Here is a 17,214-nt window from a genome sequence, read left to right on the forward strand (position 1 = left end):
CAAAAAGTGGGAAGGTTGGGTCAAAGGGTAAATATCTTATTTAATAAATATTGCCAAGTTAATCTCCAAATCATCCTCATCAACAGTGTTACAGAACCAACCCCTGCTCACCTCCATTCTCATGAGTACTGATGTTTTATTTGCTTTTTGTAGTACTGGGGGTTGAATCAGGGTGTGCTATCACTGGGCTCTACCCCTAGTGCTTTTTTTTTTTATTTTAAGACAGGGTCTCACTAAGTTGCCCAGAATGGCCTCGAACTTGCAATCCTCCTGCCTCGGCTTCCCCAGGTGGCCTCCACAGTCACTGGGATCACCGGCATGTGCAATCGTGCCTGACACAAAATTAATTTTTTTTAAATCCTTAAAAATACAGAATGAGAATGAGTAATTAGTTGGTATCATAAGCAGAGAAGAATAACCTAACGACTTTTAAAATACTGTCATTTATATACTCCTACTAGGAGAGATCTGGGAACAAAATAATTTGTTTAAAAATAGTCTTAAGTTGCTGTTGATGGTTGCGCTGGTATTATAATTAAGACATTTATGTGTATAATAAAGGATAAAATAAATTGTTAATCATCTAGTATTCTATTGGTCTCAGCAATTAAACTACTAAGACCAGTGTAGGAGAAAAAAGACATAGCTGACAACTGAAAAGACTCTGGGAAAAAATTCTATTATCCTCAATTTATCCTGTATTTTATCTTTAAAAAAAAAATGAGGGGGCTGGGGAGATAGCTCAGTCAGTAGAGTGCTTGCCTTGTAAGCACAAGGCCCTGGGTTTGAATCCCCAGCAACCAAAAAAAAAAAAAAAAAAAAAAAAAAAAAAAAAAAAAAAAAAAAAAAATGAAGTTCTAGCTTTGACCACTAAAAAGATCTAGAAACTTCATAAACTCCATACATACCTGGTGTCCAGACTGTGGTTTCTAAATATCATTTCCCAATAAAACAACCAAAGATCTTTGGGGAAAATAGCTAATTTCAGATCTGGGGTGGGAACGTAAAAGAAGGCCAGGAATATCTAGTTGTCCTCAAAACCTACACAAGGCTGCATCAATGGCACAGCTCTCAAGTGAAAAAGGACAAACTGAAATTGGAAAAAGATAAATAAAAAAGCATGTATAATAATAAATGTAAATAGATTGATCAAATATGCCATATCTATAATTTCATAACAAATTTAGGTAAAAATGGATTGATACTTGTGATGCCAATGAATTACTGCTCATTTTTAAATGACTATTAAGTGACTGTGGCTATCTTTTAAAGGGGGAATCAGTGTGTTATGGTTTGTATATAAGGTGTTCCCCCAAAATTCCTGTGTTAATGCAGAAATGTTCAGAGTTGAAATGACTGGATCCTCAGAGCTATAATCAGTTCAAACTGCTTTGAATGGACTGACTGAGTGGTAGCTGTAGGCAGGGACTATAGGGGAGTGGCTCAAGGAGGTGGGTCACTGGGGGTGTGGCCTGGAAGGATACATCTGCCCTGTGGCCCCTTCCCCTCTCTCTCTGCTTCCTGGCCACCATAAATTGAGCTGTGCTCCTTTTACCATGCCCTTCTGCCATGATGTTCCGTCTCACCTTGGGCCCAGAGTCAACCCACCATGAATTAAAGTTCTGAAACTGTGAGCCAAAATAAACCTTCCCCTCTTGTTCTTGTTGGGTATTTTGGCCACCAAGGCTAAAAGCTAACACACTTTATGTTTTAGATATATAAATATCTAAATATAATATATTTGCAGATATTTGCTTCAAACTGAAAAGAGGGAGGTTGTACAAGAGGTTGTAGGAAAGAGTAAGAAATAAAATTGAGCTCATAATTTTTTAAAATTTTTTTAGTTGTAGATGGACACAATACCTTTATTTTATTTATTTGTTTTTATGTGGTGCTCAGAATCAAACCCAGTGCCTTGCCTGTGCAAGTCGGTAGCTCTGCCACTGAGCCATGACCCCAGCCCCTTGAGCTCATAATTTTGAAAACTGAGTAGAGGGTCATTATTCTCTACTGCTGTAAATGTTTAAATGTTCATAATAAACAGCTACGTTTAATGGGAAGGAGCAAAGTAACAACAAAAAATAACTAAGTAAAGAAATATACAAAGCAAAATAATAAGGAATTCCACCGAAAATCTAAATTTGTACGGCAAAATCTACACAAGAATGCAAGGCATAACCTTGATAGTTCCTTTGTCCTGAGGGGACAGGACATGGAAAAGAATGGAGAAAAAAGAGAGATATGTCTTCCTATGGCCTCTATAATATATCCTAGTTATTTATAAAAATATTTTAGCTTTTATAACCATGAAAAAAACAAAGCATGTCTAGTAACCAAGACTAGAAAACTGAATCTTAACTGAACGTTATAACAAGAATACCAGTTGGTTATATGTAATTGTCATCTCTGAAGTACTTCTAAGTATTTGCAAGGGGTCTATTTTTTTTAAAACATTTTTTTATAAAATGGAGTTTTGTTAATATTAATGATTTAACATTAAAGAACTTTAAAAAAAAATTAGAAAATTTCAAGGCAGTCCCTACTTGAATAATAGGAATACATCACAAACACAGGTAGAGGTACTTCCTAATCTTCAAACCAGTCCTATAAGTAAGGTAAGTACTACAGTATTAACCTCTTTTACTGATATAAAAAACTGGGAGATTAAGTAGCTTGCCGAAAGTCAGATGTGTGCAAAATGGAGGAGGCAAGATTTGATTATAGACAGCTGGAGTCCAGTCTGGGCTTTCCATCATAAACTGGTGGACTATTATAAATAAGCTCATGCCAAATGGCAAAAATTATCCAGGAAGCATCTGAAATAACCAAAATTTATTTTGATCTCTACAGGTTCATCTCTAGTAATGCGTCTGGATCATTTTTGAGACACAATGTCCTACAATTTGGAACACTAACTTTGCATCAGATCACAGCAGACTAAAGTAAATGCAATGTGGTATTCTGGATTGGATCCCAGATCAGAAAAAAGACAATAATAGAAAAATTGGTGAAACCCAAATAAAGTCTGGAGTATAGTTTTAGTTATAAACCAGTGTTAGTTTCCTTGTTTTGACAAAAGTACCACAGTAATGTAGTATGCTAAATGGGGGAAACTGTGTGAGGGGCATAAAGGAACTCAATTAATGTTCAACTTTTGTGCAAATCTAAATTTATTTCTACATAAAAGTTTAGGATAAACAGAAAATAACAACTAAAAAATAACAGATTAAAGTGCATTTCTACCTCAATGAGAATAAACAGTACCCTCATATTCCAAAGCACCAAATTTCTAAATATCCATTCTTTTGTACCAATTTTGATTTTTATTATTATAAATTTTTTATTAGACTGGGGATTAAACCTAAGCAAGTGCTCTTCCAGTGAGTTACAGCTCTAGCCTTATTTTGATTTTTAGATGTATGCAATAATCACTCTAGGTTTGTTAGTGTTCAAACTGTATTTTCTGTACTCAAAGGTAAGATATCTTACACATGCTTGATCTAATCATCCAACAAAATATTTAATGTGTGCTTCTGCTATGTCCTTACCAAAAATTAGGCACTGTGCCAACTGTGTCCTTGTTACACAAAGGCCTCCTTCATCAAATATGTTTATAATGTGTGAAGGGCAGACTTCATTGCACATCTTGTAGTTTCACTGACATCCTTCTGCCCTTCTTCCACATAAGTCCTCTTGGGGATGGGTGGCAGGAATGGACTGAGTCATTCCCAGATCCAGAAAGGCTCCCTATTTTAACTCCGTCTGGTTAATCTATCCTCCTTGCCCTGGTGATTGATTCTGTAATGCTGGCCTCAGCCAATCAGTACAAAGAATTCCCCTGGCAACAGTACTGATTGAGAAACAGGACTGATAAGGAGATATGAAAAGAGATTTGCTCAGAGCTGTAAGGAAAAAGAAAAGAAAAGGGGGGAAAAAAAAACCACCCTTATTATTAGGAATGCCCTCTCTCTGCATGTTCAAAAAACTAAATGACTGCAACTTTTATCACTATTTTGTTACCAGGTAGAAGTTACTCTGAGAATGAAAACAGAGACTTGATCAAGTATCCAGATTCCCTCAACCTCTCAAGCTCATTTGTGAAATTATAAAATGGCAGAAACAATAAAAGGTAAACCACTGTTAATTCCAAGCAAAACATTACAGTGCAATCATGTTAAAAACTGAGAATTGAATGATATTAAGGTATTGCCAATTTTACAGTAATATTTACATTTTGGTTATGTTTTTAAAATTCTTTACCTGTCAGATATTCATAGTGAAATATTTACAGGTGAAATTATGCCTTAGATTTGCTTTAAAATACTTCAGAATTGCCAGGTATGGTGGTACACATCTGTAATCCAAGCGACCTGGGAGGCTAAGGTAGGAAATTGCAAATTCAAGGTTAGCCTGGGAAACTTAATAAGACCCTGTATTGAAGTAAAAAATAAAAAGTGTTGGTGATGTAGCTCAGTGGTAGAATGTCCCCAGATTGAATTCCCAGTACTGGGGTGGGGCACAGTGTGGGGGCCTTTTTTTTTTTTTTTTTTTTTTTTTTTTTTGCGGTACTGGGGATCGAACTCAGGGCCTTGTGATTGCGAGGCGAGCACTCTACCAGCTGAGCTGTCTCCCCAGCCCGTGTGGGGGTCTTTAGAATTACAAAAAAATAGAGAATGAGGGGTGCTAAGTGAAATAAGAATTATAAAATAATGAAGGTGAGGAATGGTTAAATAATGGTTCATTATATTTTTCAATTTTTGCATTTCAATCCATAAAAACTTTTAAAACAATAATGATCCCTGCATGCATCACAATACAATGATAACGTACATATGAATTTTGCCTTATGTAATGAAGAACATGATCTATTTTAAAGTGTACATTAAGTAAACAATTGATAGATCCCAGATCCCAAGAAAAAGATGTATTTGTACAAAGACAACTAGTGCTAATCATAATCCTAATACCATAATCTCAAATGTTGAAATCCCCAAAGACCAAAACCCCTAGAGGCAAAAAAAAAAAAAAAAAAAAAAAACAACAACAAAAAATCCCAAAATCACAATCCCAAAAGAGTAAATGCTGAAATCCTGAAAGCTAAAATCCCCCAAACTGCAATTCCCATTCAGGAAAAAAATAAAGTTATGGAAGAGAGGTTGAAAGCTGAATTCAAGAGGAGCTGGTCCATTTTTAGTCAAACGAGGAGAGGTGCATACTCCAGTGGAACGAATACCTAGAAAACTGGTAAAGCATTATTTGGGGTTTATCTATTAGGGGCTTCCAGAGGGTATTAGTGAAAGATAAATTACATTGGCGAAAGATAAAATTTCTCAAAACCTCAGCTCTGTGACTATCTATGTGGTAGTAACCCACCTACCTGGTTTTTAATCAGTCTTGTCAAGACTTAGGTCATCTGTTTTGGTATTTCAGACGATCATAGATCAAAAGCTGGGTGTACTCAAAAGCTGGGCGAACCAATCATATTGACTAGCATTTATAAATTCTCTTGACCCATTTCTTTAAGTCTGCTCATAACTGTTCTATTTATGCAAATATTTGCATACTGGCATGCTTATGCTTGCAAAAATATGTAATTCTTGTCTATTTTATTGCATAAAATGGCTTGTGCAGTGTTCTGTCTTATCTACATGTTTCTTAAATAAATCTTTTTAAAATAAATGCAAACGAATGTCTTTGAAAATTTTTCAAATTATGTTTTCCAGAACTATATTTAGAAATTTGGGTCTCTGGGTATTTATTTTAGATTTGAGGACTTTTGATCATTTGGGATTTTATCTTTTGGTATTTTTGCATTTGGGACTGTGCCTGTCCAGGTTATGGCACAAATGCAAGCACAGTATATGCAGACAGTCAGAGACATTTAAAATGGAATTGAAAAATTACCTAAGTCAATGCTTTGATTTTATATCTATAGAAACTGAAATCTAATTTCAAATTTTGTGTTGTTACCTAATTCTAGTTTTGTGTAATTCTAGTTTCAAGTTTTGTTGTTCTTACAAATGATGCATTTTTTAAAATGGAAAATGCTTGCCTAAACTGGTATCCAAGTCCTGCTTATTCTCAGGTCCATTAAATTGTTCTCCTCACCTTGCAAGACCACTCAGAATCATCTGGCACTTTCCCCATTGTAAAGCACACACCCACATCTTCTCTTGCCACCTCACACACCTGGATTTCTTTCTCCCTACAGAGGCTACACTAGGACTTCTTTGCTCACACAAGTTCCAAGACTTTACTTTCAGCTCTTCCTCTTTCCTTACTCACTCTGCATGTGCTTTTGCATCTCCTATGCTGAATGATCCCTTCGAGTCATATTTCCAGCCCAGGTCTCTAAATACTCTGAACTACACCTATAACCAAAAAACCAGCTGGCTTCCTAATGAAATATACCCCTGCTTCCATTCTTATACTGGCATATGTATCCATGGGAGTCACTCAGCTGCCTCATATCCAGTCACTGGGCACTGGAGATTCTTAGAGTCATCCTGTCCTTTCCATGTTCAAAGCTAAAGTCTTAGTTCTGGCCTTTATCTTTTCCATCCTGGTTATCTGCAAGTGTCTCTTACTGATGAGAGAGCTCCAGGTCACTGCCATGGTCTGAATGTTTCTGTCCTGCCTCCCCCAAATTCATCTATTGAAACCCTAACTCCAAGGTGACAGACAGTGTTAGGAGGGAAGGCCTTTGGGAGATGACTAGGTCATGAGGACTTTAATGGAATCAGTGCCCTTATAAAATAAGTCCAAGGGAGCTCTTTACTCCATTCCCCCAAATGAGGACCCAGCAAGCAAGCACTACCTAAGAACTAGGGAATGGGCTGCCATCAGATACTGAATCAGACAGCACCTTGATCTTGTACTTCCCAGCCTCTCACAGAACTGTGAGAAATGGATTTCTGTGATGTGTAAACTACCCAGCTTATGATATTTTTGTCATCACAGCCAAATTGGTTAAGACAGTCATCTAAAAGTAAAGTCAGTCATGTTACTTACTTCCTTAAAACTCGAAGGAGACTAACTGCCTGAGGTCAAAGTTCATACTCCCTTTCTAGCAAAGTTCATTCTCCCTTTAGAGTTCTCAAAGCTCCCGACCTGGTTTCCACACCTCTTTCTGGAATTACTTTGCACAATCCCTGCTACTTACTTGAGATTTGTCTGCACCTGCCCCTCACCTAATCCACTGAGCTGCTTCATGCACCAAGATCATTGTTTTTTTGATTTTCTTCTGCCATTAGAAGATTCAATCATTCATTATTCAACAGGTACATACTGAATCCTCATAACAGGAAAACAGCAAACAAGAAAACTACTGGAGAGGAGGAAGGCATGCAAGAATAATCTTTCCAGAAAGTAACATTTGAATTTAGTCATAGTAACATTTTGCTACTATAGTATCTGCAGTATCCTGTTCATACTTCTTTGTAAACAAAACTGATTTAAAAGTGTCTTTTTAAATTTTATTCACTTAAGTGCATCTGGGAGTTTAAAATGCCTTTTCCCTGAGATGAGATTTTCACCCTGCATTTCCTCTTTCTAAAATTCATGATCCTAGCAAAATGCTAATCAGATTTCAAAGTCAGCATTCCTAAGCACCCCACCCCAATTACTCCACTCTGCAGACCAGAACTGACTTCTCCCTCCCTCGGGCCCCTAATACAGGGCTCCAGTAGGTAACACAGTATCCTAACCCTTTTCTAGGGTTGGTGATCCAAGGCATTCCTGGGTGAACAAAGAAGCCTTAAGGGAAGGAATAACAGCCTTCTATCTCTTACTTCCTCACCAATACAGTGCAGCTCCACAGTAAATGTTTAAATGACTGCATAAATTCACTCTTAAAAAGATAAATTAGTTTGAACATTAAGCATAAATTTCTATACACCGTTTGAATAACAATAGAGCAAAATCTGTACAAATATTAAAGGGCCTTAAGTACCACTTTTAGTTAATGTTTTAAGAAATCCTAGTAGTGGGCATAAAAGAGTATTTACAGATATACCATTATTAAAGTGATAATGCTTCAAAGAAACAAGCAGATACAAGGATGTCCTATTCTAACCTTAAATATAATTGTTAAAAATTAGCAAATGTCAATGGCCATAAACAGTCACCCAGCTAAAGAAATTATGGTACATTCCTTCTGTGGAAGATTCCTTCACTAATAGGAACAAGGAGGAGTCTGGAGGTCAACCCATTCATGTTAACACTAAAAATGTATGTCTGTATGTTATGGGGTAAAGGTTATAATAAAAATTGGCCATTTATTCATTAAAAAGATATGTCTTCATAGTGTGGGGAAAAATATTTAAGAACACCCTCCAACACATTAACTCTTAGGGCATGGGGCTCTTATGAGGTAGGAAGAACCATCCATTTCTACTCTAAAACTTCCTAACACTGAATTTGATGTAACATTTAAGAAATTTTAAATATAAGCATAATCACTATGGTTAAAAAGCACACTAAAGTACACACTGTTTTACTAGTTACCTACTTAAGAAACATGATATATTTTAATTCTCTTTTCTTTTTAAGCTGAAATATTATTCACAGCTCTAATCCCAGCATCTGGAATAGGAACGTAGAGCAGGCATTCATTTAATATTTGTTGATAAATGAATCACATGGCTCTACAATTATAAAATCTGTTACTCATAAGGAACAAAGTATCTAATAGCCAGTTCACAAACACACACACAAAAAGAAACACTTTTAAAGGTATCTTAACAGTTTGACTACAAATTTGGGTTATATACTTTTTTAAGTGAACTTTTAAAGAGCACACAAACTCTTTATCATATCCGCAGTCTTCAAACTATCAAGTTTACCCAAAAAGGGACTTCAAATTAGTTTAATTCACAACCTGGAATTTGGAACATGCCTGGTCACACATACAAGCAAATTTTCACAGCATAGGAAAAAAATCCTCACAGTACCTACACTACCACCACCATCACCACCTCTCAGGCCTTATCTTTGGGGACATGAGACTCCCAGCAGGGAAGAGGAACTATTTGTTTCTACTTTAAACTTTTCTGTCAAGGAATTTGTTACAATTGGACTTAAAGTTTTAATATTTAAAACAGAAACATAATTGCTAAGTAATAAATATTTTAAAACTTTTTGAGGGTGGACACAGATCTTCTATTAAAAGAAAATCAATAAGAAGCAATGAGCTTTCCCATTATTTAATCTTCAAGTCCTAAACAATGCTCCCCAAATGGTAGATCCTGTCAATGCTATTGATGGGAGAGGAAAGACTTGGAAGAATCAAAGACAAGCAAGGATTTAAGCTTAAGAGACTTGGACAAAACCTCCAAGGAAAAGCCTCGAATGGGTTCAAGTCCAATTGTTTTTAAGGAATATGTGGAATATTTAACCAAATGTTAACCCACTGGAATAGATTTATATAAATAATGGCCACTATTGAGCATAACTCCCTCTCACTGAAATTTCCTCCCCATGAAAAGCACTTGGAGTATTTGTTTTGGGAAAGTTGGATCCAGAAACTTACTTAATTTTAAAAATCACCACACACCCTTCCTGCCCCCCAATCACTGCTCTTAATTCTAAAATCTTCCTTTGTGAGGGTGATTTAGTTTTCACTAGGAAAGCATAAGGACTTAAAAGGACTGTTACCAAACACCAACAATATTTAGAGAAGGAGAGGGACCTTAAAGTACTTAACCAAATCAATATCACTGGTGCTTAGCAAGTGAGTTTATTAGCTGTGAATAAAATTAATAATTCTTTCAGCATGCTCGCTGCAATCTTCCTCCAACCTATACCTCCAAAAGATCCCAACAGGTCCTGAAAAGAACATTTTTTAAAAGTATATTTATGCCTGCTAGTTCTTAGGGTTAGAAGTGTCAAGATATATCTTTATACATTTTATAAAGACTACCATAAGCCTACAGCAAATATCCTATTCAACATCATAAAAGGGAGCACCATAATAGTGTCAGTAACTTTATCACAGTTATTGCTTGACATTTTGCAGAAGGCCCTAACCAAAGTAATAAGATGAGTAAAAGAAATAAAAAGTACAAGTATCAGATAGGAAGAGAGAAAACTAAGTTAATTAGGTAAGTAGAACTGAACGGGAAATTAACTCTTTGAAGGTCTACGCACCCCGGTGTGTTTCCCCTAATAGCAATGACTGACTGCGTACAGATGTTTAAATTCACTGGGAATCTAACAGTTCGCTCACTGAACTTGTTAATGAAAGGGCGCATGCCCTTGTTCCTGCCCTTTCCTTCACTCTTTGCGATCAGGAACCCCGTTTTCCATTTCCTGGTGACCACAAACCTACGGATGGAACAGGTGCTCAGTACTTGATTTTGCCTTTTCATGCCACTGCAGAACTAAAGAAGAGGAAGAAAAACTTTGGAAACCATCTGAAATCAACACATGTGTTTACTCTGGCTAATAAACAGCTACCAAAGGTGATTTTAAACAAGTAACATGTTTTTCATCGAAACGGATCCTACAGAACTTGGACGCCACCAAGAACCTGCCGCGAAGCTACTTCTGTCTGGACAGAAGGAGTAGCTGTGCCAGAAAAGAACGCAGCCCATCCTGGGCTCCAGAGGGCAGGCGGCGGGGAGAATGGCGAGCTGCCGCGTCGGAGCACTCCAGTCCCAGCGCCGCTGCCCGGAGGCCGAGAGCCGGGCCAGGAGGGGGAAGGGATGGACCCCAAGGGTCGCGGGTCGCCCACTGCAGCCGTACCGGGAAGGGGCGCCCGTTTCCTTGACGACCATGCCGGGGCGCAGCCCTGCTGGGCCGGGGGAGGGGCGAGGGGAGCGAGGGGACCCCTGCGCAGGGGCGGCGGCGGCCGGAGGCAGCTCCCGGGCGCAGCCGCCGCCAGCAGGCTCGCGTGGTCCGGTCCGGGCGCAGCCCGCGCCTACCGTGTATCCCCGCTCCAGGTCACTCTCCTCGTAGCGAAAGGACGGGATGTAGACCTCCATGGCCGCGCCAGCCGGCCGGCGGAGGGCGAGCGGTGGGCGGGCTCACGGCTGCGGCCGCCGCTCCGCCCCCGGCCCGGCCGCCCCGCCTCCCGCTCCCTTTGCTGGCGTGGCCCGAGGCTGAGCGGCCGACCCTGGTCAGCGCGCCGACCCACTGCCCGCCGCGCTCCGGGCGTGCCGGGGTCCGTACAGGGACTGGGGAAAGTAGTGCAAGGCTCCAGGCGCCTGGGTTTCGGGCCTAATGGGCGGCGGAGATCAGCTGGGCCCGATGGAGGCGGGGCCTGAAAACCTGAGTCTGCAGAAAAGGGGTGTGCGCGCCGCCGCGCCGGGCGCCAGGACAGGGCCGCACCCTGGCACTCCCTGCCCTTGGGGCTCCCAAGGGAGCGTGGTTTGCAATTTGCCAGACGCCATCCCTAACAGATTAAAAGACAGCACAGAATAGAAAATGATGGAATTTCTAAAATTTTGTTTTGGTTGGCTGAATTTTCGTTTTTGCTCTGCTGGCATCAACAGCAATGAACCCTCCAACTTTAGAAAAGATTCCTTTTACTCTGATTCAAGGGTCTGCGTCCCATTCTGAGTTAACCCGAGTTAGCCGCTGAACCTGGAACTAGTATTGTACTGCACAGTCGGAAAGTCCACCAGCCACTGACATAAACGCTCTGGCTTCTAGCTCAGGTTCTCAAGTGCTGCCTCTAAGGAGCTGTAAGTGTTCTTTAACTATGAGAGAAAATAGAAGAGGAAAAATAAATAAATAAGGGGACCTAACCATGTCCCTTGGACCCAATCCTATCCTGAAAATACCTAAAAGATTATAATAATGGCCCAGTTGAGGAAACCTGATTATCAAGTTACACTAGGAAACACTGAGTTTTTTCCTTAGGTGAGAGCATGAAGCAAAATAGAAACTTGGATGTCACTTGTGGGTCACTGAGAAATTATTTCAGTCAGCCCCTTGGGTGGTTGGAGGAGCTCCAAAACTGACCTGCCATTGAGCTTTCTGGGCTACAGGCAACAGTTGCACCTAACAGTTTGCACTTGAGGGCGAAGGGCTTTTCTATTTGACAAACTCTAGAGTTTACAGGGATCCTAAGTCATGGAGTAGAGGACTAACCCAGCTGCTTGCTTTAAGAATTTCCCTGATGTGTTGGGCTGGGTTGTGGCTCAGTGGTAGAGTGATTGCCTGGAATGTGTGAGGCACTAGGTTTAATTCTCAGCTCCACATAAAAATAAATAAACAAAATGAAGGTATTGTGTCCATCTATAAATAAAAAATTAAAAAAAAAAAAGAATTTCCCTGATGTGGATTCTGCAAAGTTCTATAGGTTAGTTTTATCTGAAAATTCATTTTTGTAGCTCAGAACCTATGTACTTGAAGCTCCAGGATGTAGATGGTTTCCTCTCTAAACCATGACTGTGACTGTGCACTGTGACTAAGTCAGCTTTCTTCTTTTTTCAAACAGGTTTTAAAGAGGTTCAATTTAAATTGGGTAAACTAATAGAAGTAAAATGTCTTTAAAATTAACTCACAAGTGTCTCGGTGGTCACACTAATAAAATATTAATGTTTATAAAATGTTTAACAACAATTTTTCTAGGACTTTTCTTCAACAGGAAAGAGATGGCAAATAGCGTTTACACTTGTCTGACATCTTGTTTTTTTTACACTTGTCTGATATGTTGGTTTTTTTACAATAAGATGAGTGAATTAAAGTCGACATGTATGGGATTACTCAAATGTGTTTGTTAGAGACATCTAATCAATTTACAAAGTTATTCCATGGAGTAACATAGTTAAAAACATTATTCTTTGTATATTAAATGTGTTCATATTTTTCAGGTATACAAGCCTTTAAAGCAGAAAATTTATCAAGCTGCTATTCTCCAAATTAAACTTGTCTGTAATGGTAAACCTATCATTTAATGTTCTATTATAGGACTTGTCATCAATAGGATATATGTAAAATTTGTTAAAGTTATTGAGAGCCTGATTTGTTTAAAGGTTAAGCATGAAAGCATTTTACCACTTTGTCACACAAAAGGATATAATATTAAATTGTGTTAATTAATGTTCATATAGACTCAGGAGTCAATATATGTAAACTTCTTAAAATGACATTTAAGAAAGAGTGTAATACTCAGTAGCAAAAATGGGACAACAGTGACTGAAATTGGGGTCTCTGATGACCTCATGGCTGTGGCATGCCTGGTGCCTAGGAGTGCTCCTGTGCGGGGGCACAAGATGCCTAACTGCTGTGGCAGTATATTGATCTCAGGCACACAGCTCTTGGGCAGGAAGGAATTCTTTTGCTAGATAACCAGTGTTTCATCAGCTCCCTTCTCTAGTTCCTGCCCACCTTACAGTAACTTTGGAACCTAACATTGCACATATATAAAGATTGCTGACATAACTCTTTAGACCTGCATTTCCATCAGAGAACAGAGCTCCATCTGATCTCAGCTTAATTTTCAAAATCTGTGTTTATAACCCTTTATTTTCTAATACTCCTTTGCCCCTCACTGAAAAACCCCACGTTACCCGAGATACGGCTCTGCCTCACAACCCTGCTACACATTACAATGGCTCCAAAGTAAGCCTGACTTTAACTCATTTAAAGTTGTGTACAAAAGTTTGATGTTTGTTGTAAAGATTACTGTGATCTCAAAGGGGAACTCAGCCAAAATTCAAGATAGCTATTGCACAAACTGAGTGTTTTACTGTTGGTGATTCCATTTTGTATTTTCCTTGTAAACTCTAATTGTTGCCTGACCAATATTTTGAAGAAGTATTGCTTCAAGAGCGAACACTGTAAATTAACTTGGAATAGTAAGCCATCACCGATAGGACAGAAAATGTAAACCCCAATTAGATAAAAGGGGGTAAATAACTATAAAGTCATAGACATTGAAGTTAAAGCCCAGTACTCTTACTTTATGACTGGTGAGACTGACTTGCTTAAGATCAAACTTAGAGATTGAGATTAAATACAGAGGTCAAGAAAAGTCCATATTTGGGTCTTGCCCTCAAAGTCAGCCTGAACCCAGGGAACAAGAGGACTTCTCAAGGAGGTTCGCAACTTTGGGTCACACAACCTCCTGGAGCAAGGAGATTGATGAGGCCACTAGTTCTTCCACCCCCTGGTGAGGAATTATTGACTTCTGTCATCTTTATGATATGCATTGGCATGTTCCAGATTCTGTAACATTTATATTGTATCAATCTCATTTCAGTACTCATGTCTTTTTGTTCTTCTCTCATAGAAGCACCCATCCCCAGATACCTTTACAACCTGCTTTTCCCCAACCGGACTTCTACCATGGACCCCTCAATTTACCTGATTTCTAAAAAGGGATCTCCAAACTGCTTGCCCCACACTGCCCCCTTCCAGCTCGAAGAAGCCAGATCGGTCAACACCCCCTTTCCCTACAGCAGTGAAGGAGTTCCTAGAATTAGAGGGGTAAATGAAGTCAGAATTGGGGACAGGCAATTAGTATAGAAATAGGGGATCAGTCAAATCGAGGAAATGAAGTCCATGAAAACCATCTGCCTTTGGAAGTCTGGAAGGAGAATGGACTTTTTACATCTCACCTGCAAAACCAACCCCAGTCACTTAGGCAGGAAGGAGAGAGAGGCTTCAAAAAGAACTGGAGAGCAAAAGATTTTCTTATAAAAAAAGAAATGGGGGAATGTAATGTATAAAACTGCTCTCCCGCCCATCAGGTGCAGCCATTTTCCCCACCTCCCAACCACTTGTCAGTCTGTGAACATCCTAGCTAGCTATTGGTTCATCAGTCAGCTTGCAAGTATTCTTCTCCAATACTGGTCCCCTGTTAGCCTGGCGGAATTCAACTGTTTACTATAGCTTCCCCGCCATCTTTTCCCTTTCTTCTGTCTGTCCTCCTCACTTTTCTCTATCCTCCTGGCTTTCCACTCTCTCTAACACGTGCCCTTTCTTTTCCTTTCTCTTTTCCTCTCATTTTCTCTCTTACCCTGCAGGGAGACACTCTGTTTGCTTAATAAAGTCCCTTATGTGATTAAAAAAACAAAACAAAACAAAACAAAAAAAAAACCTCATTATCTCCTGCTTGGCCTAGAATTCAGCACATTTTTCTCAAAAGTCTTAAATAACATTTAAATACTCATCTTTACAAAACCAAAGGAATACATAGGATGCAATAGAACTGTCAAAGGCTTGGAAGTGGTGTTTCCGTTTTTTATTTTCAAAATAATATCAATTGATGATGGCAGAAGACACCCTCCCCTACAATTTCAAGATTGGTTAAAGCAGATACTATAACCCAGGACTCTATAGTGATGAAATTCTAAAGCCAGATGCTGATCAAACTGCTGCTGCTGCTGTTCCTCCTACTCTTCCTCCTTCCATCTCTTCCTTTTCCTTTTCCTTTGGCTCTTCTTCCTTATCGGTTTTCTCATTGTCATGCTGTTACCCAGGCTAGTCTGGAATTCCTGGGCTCAAACAATCTTCCTGACTCAGCCTCCTGAATAGCTGGAATTACAGACATGCACCATGGCACCCAGCTTGATCAAGTTTTCATACGCTTTCTACACTTTACTTCTAAAACAGCCTGCCAGTAGCCTGGCATATATTTTTGAAATGGCATGGCCCAACCATTTACCCACTGGACTTAGGAGGCAGAAATGTGAGGGCCCATGAAAATCTGACAGATGGTACAAATGAAATCTGTTTTCTGTATTCTTCTAATGGGCTGTGTATAATTTACTTTTGTGTTTCTGAAAATTTATACAGGTTATTGATGTGCTGGTCTGTTCTTGAGGGTCTATCAGCCCAGCCATAAGTGATACTGTTACAAACTTAATTATTATAAATGGATTACTAAAGACTCAGAGATAATAAATAACTATGAAATTGTGGGCTGATAATTGGTCAAATTTCTAACTAATTTCTGTGAGTCCACCAGAGAAAAGCATAGCACCAAAATAAGAGAACACAGTAAATGCATTTTCCTGTTGTTCCTATGTATCTTTTAGTCTGACTCTACAATTTATGACAGTCCAGCTAAACAACTTTTCCTCAAAACATCAGTAAAAAAAATACATGGCAGCTGGGATTGGTGGTGCACACCTATAATCCCAGCTACTTGGGGAGGCTGATGTAAAAGGATCACAAGTTTGAGGCAAGTGATGGCAACTTAACAAGACCCTATCTCAAAATAAAATAAAAAGGACTGGGGATGTAGTTCAGTGGTAAAGCACTTGCTAGCATACATGACGCTGCTGGGTTCTACTCCAGTGCTACACATGGTCATGTGCACTAATAAAGCAAGTATCTGCTAGTAAAAGTAAATAGTTTGAGTAAGTAAAATAATACAGTTGTACTAGAATGTGGGTATAAAATATTATAGTAAAAGTACCACATTATCTAGTATTGGGCAGAAATACACTTGAGCAAACTGAATGATAAGTTGCTTTAAATACCAAATTATATTAGAAATTTTGACTAAATTGACTTAATCTCAATACTATATGTGTAGCATTCAATTATCAGTTTAACACATTAGGACCAAGTAAGGTTTATCCCAGAAATGTGAAGATGGCTAAAAATTAGGAAATTTGTTGGCATATTTCTCAATATTGTCAGATTAGAAAAGAAAAAATCCTAATAGATCCTGAAAAAATTTAATAAAGTAATACATGTATTCCTATTAATTTTCAGACTAGAAATAGCAAAAAATCTTTAATTTGGCAAAGATTAACTATTATAACCCCATGCAATATCATATGAGAAAACATAATAATTCTGTCAGTAACTTTTAACACAACTATTGTTTGACATTTTGCAGAAAGCCTTAGCAAATGCAAGAAGGCACATAAAAAAGAGGTGCTGATACTGGATAGGAACAGAGAAAATTAAGTTCTTTATAGATGAAATGATCATCTACATAGAACAGAATCATTAAAAAAATTACTGGAACTAGTGAAAGAGTTTCATAAGGTGCCAGATATTAAATCAACATATAAACATCAATACATTTCATATTTGATAGCTTTTCCATATACCAACAGTAACCAATTAGAAAATTACATAGAAAAACATAAAGATTTTATTAATGATAGCATTATAATTTAAATAGCAAAGGATAAACTTAAGAAAAAACACACAAGATCTATATGAAGATGAAAAAAATTAAAGGATATAAAAGAACTGAATAATAGTTACATCATGTTTTTGAATGTCAATATTTTAAAGATGTAA

The 17,214-nt window shown here is 38.4% G+C and overlaps 1 protein-coding gene across 5 annotated transcripts in view; it reads right to left on the minus strand.

Moving 5' to 3' along the window:
• Snx24 (sorting nexin 24) overlaps positions 1-11,232 on the minus strand; it is a 155,693-nt gene extending 144,461 nt beyond the window's left edge. Inside the window, exon 1 of one of the 5 annotated variants that reach the window (XR_007109191.1) lies at positions 10,923-11,232. Coding sequence is in view for 3 of the 5 variants with exons in the window: in XM_047556715.1 (XP_047412671.1) it covers positions 10,923-10,982 (60 nt within the window). In the remaining 2 variants the exon portion in view is untranslated. The remainder of the gene's footprint in view (positions 1-10,922) is intronic. The other 4 variants (XM_047556715.1, XM_047556717.1, XM_047556714.1 and 1 more) reach the window with 4 other exon arrangements.
• Between the last annotated feature and the right edge of the window lie 5,982 nt (positions 11,233-17,214).

Source organism: Sciurus carolinensis, chromosome 6 (genome assembly GCF_902686445.1).
Source record: "Sciurus carolinensis chromosome 6, mSciCar1.2, whole genome shotgun sequence".
In the NCBI taxonomy this organism is placed as follows: Eukaryota; Metazoa; Chordata; class Mammalia; order Rodentia; family Sciuridae; genus Sciurus; species Sciurus carolinensis.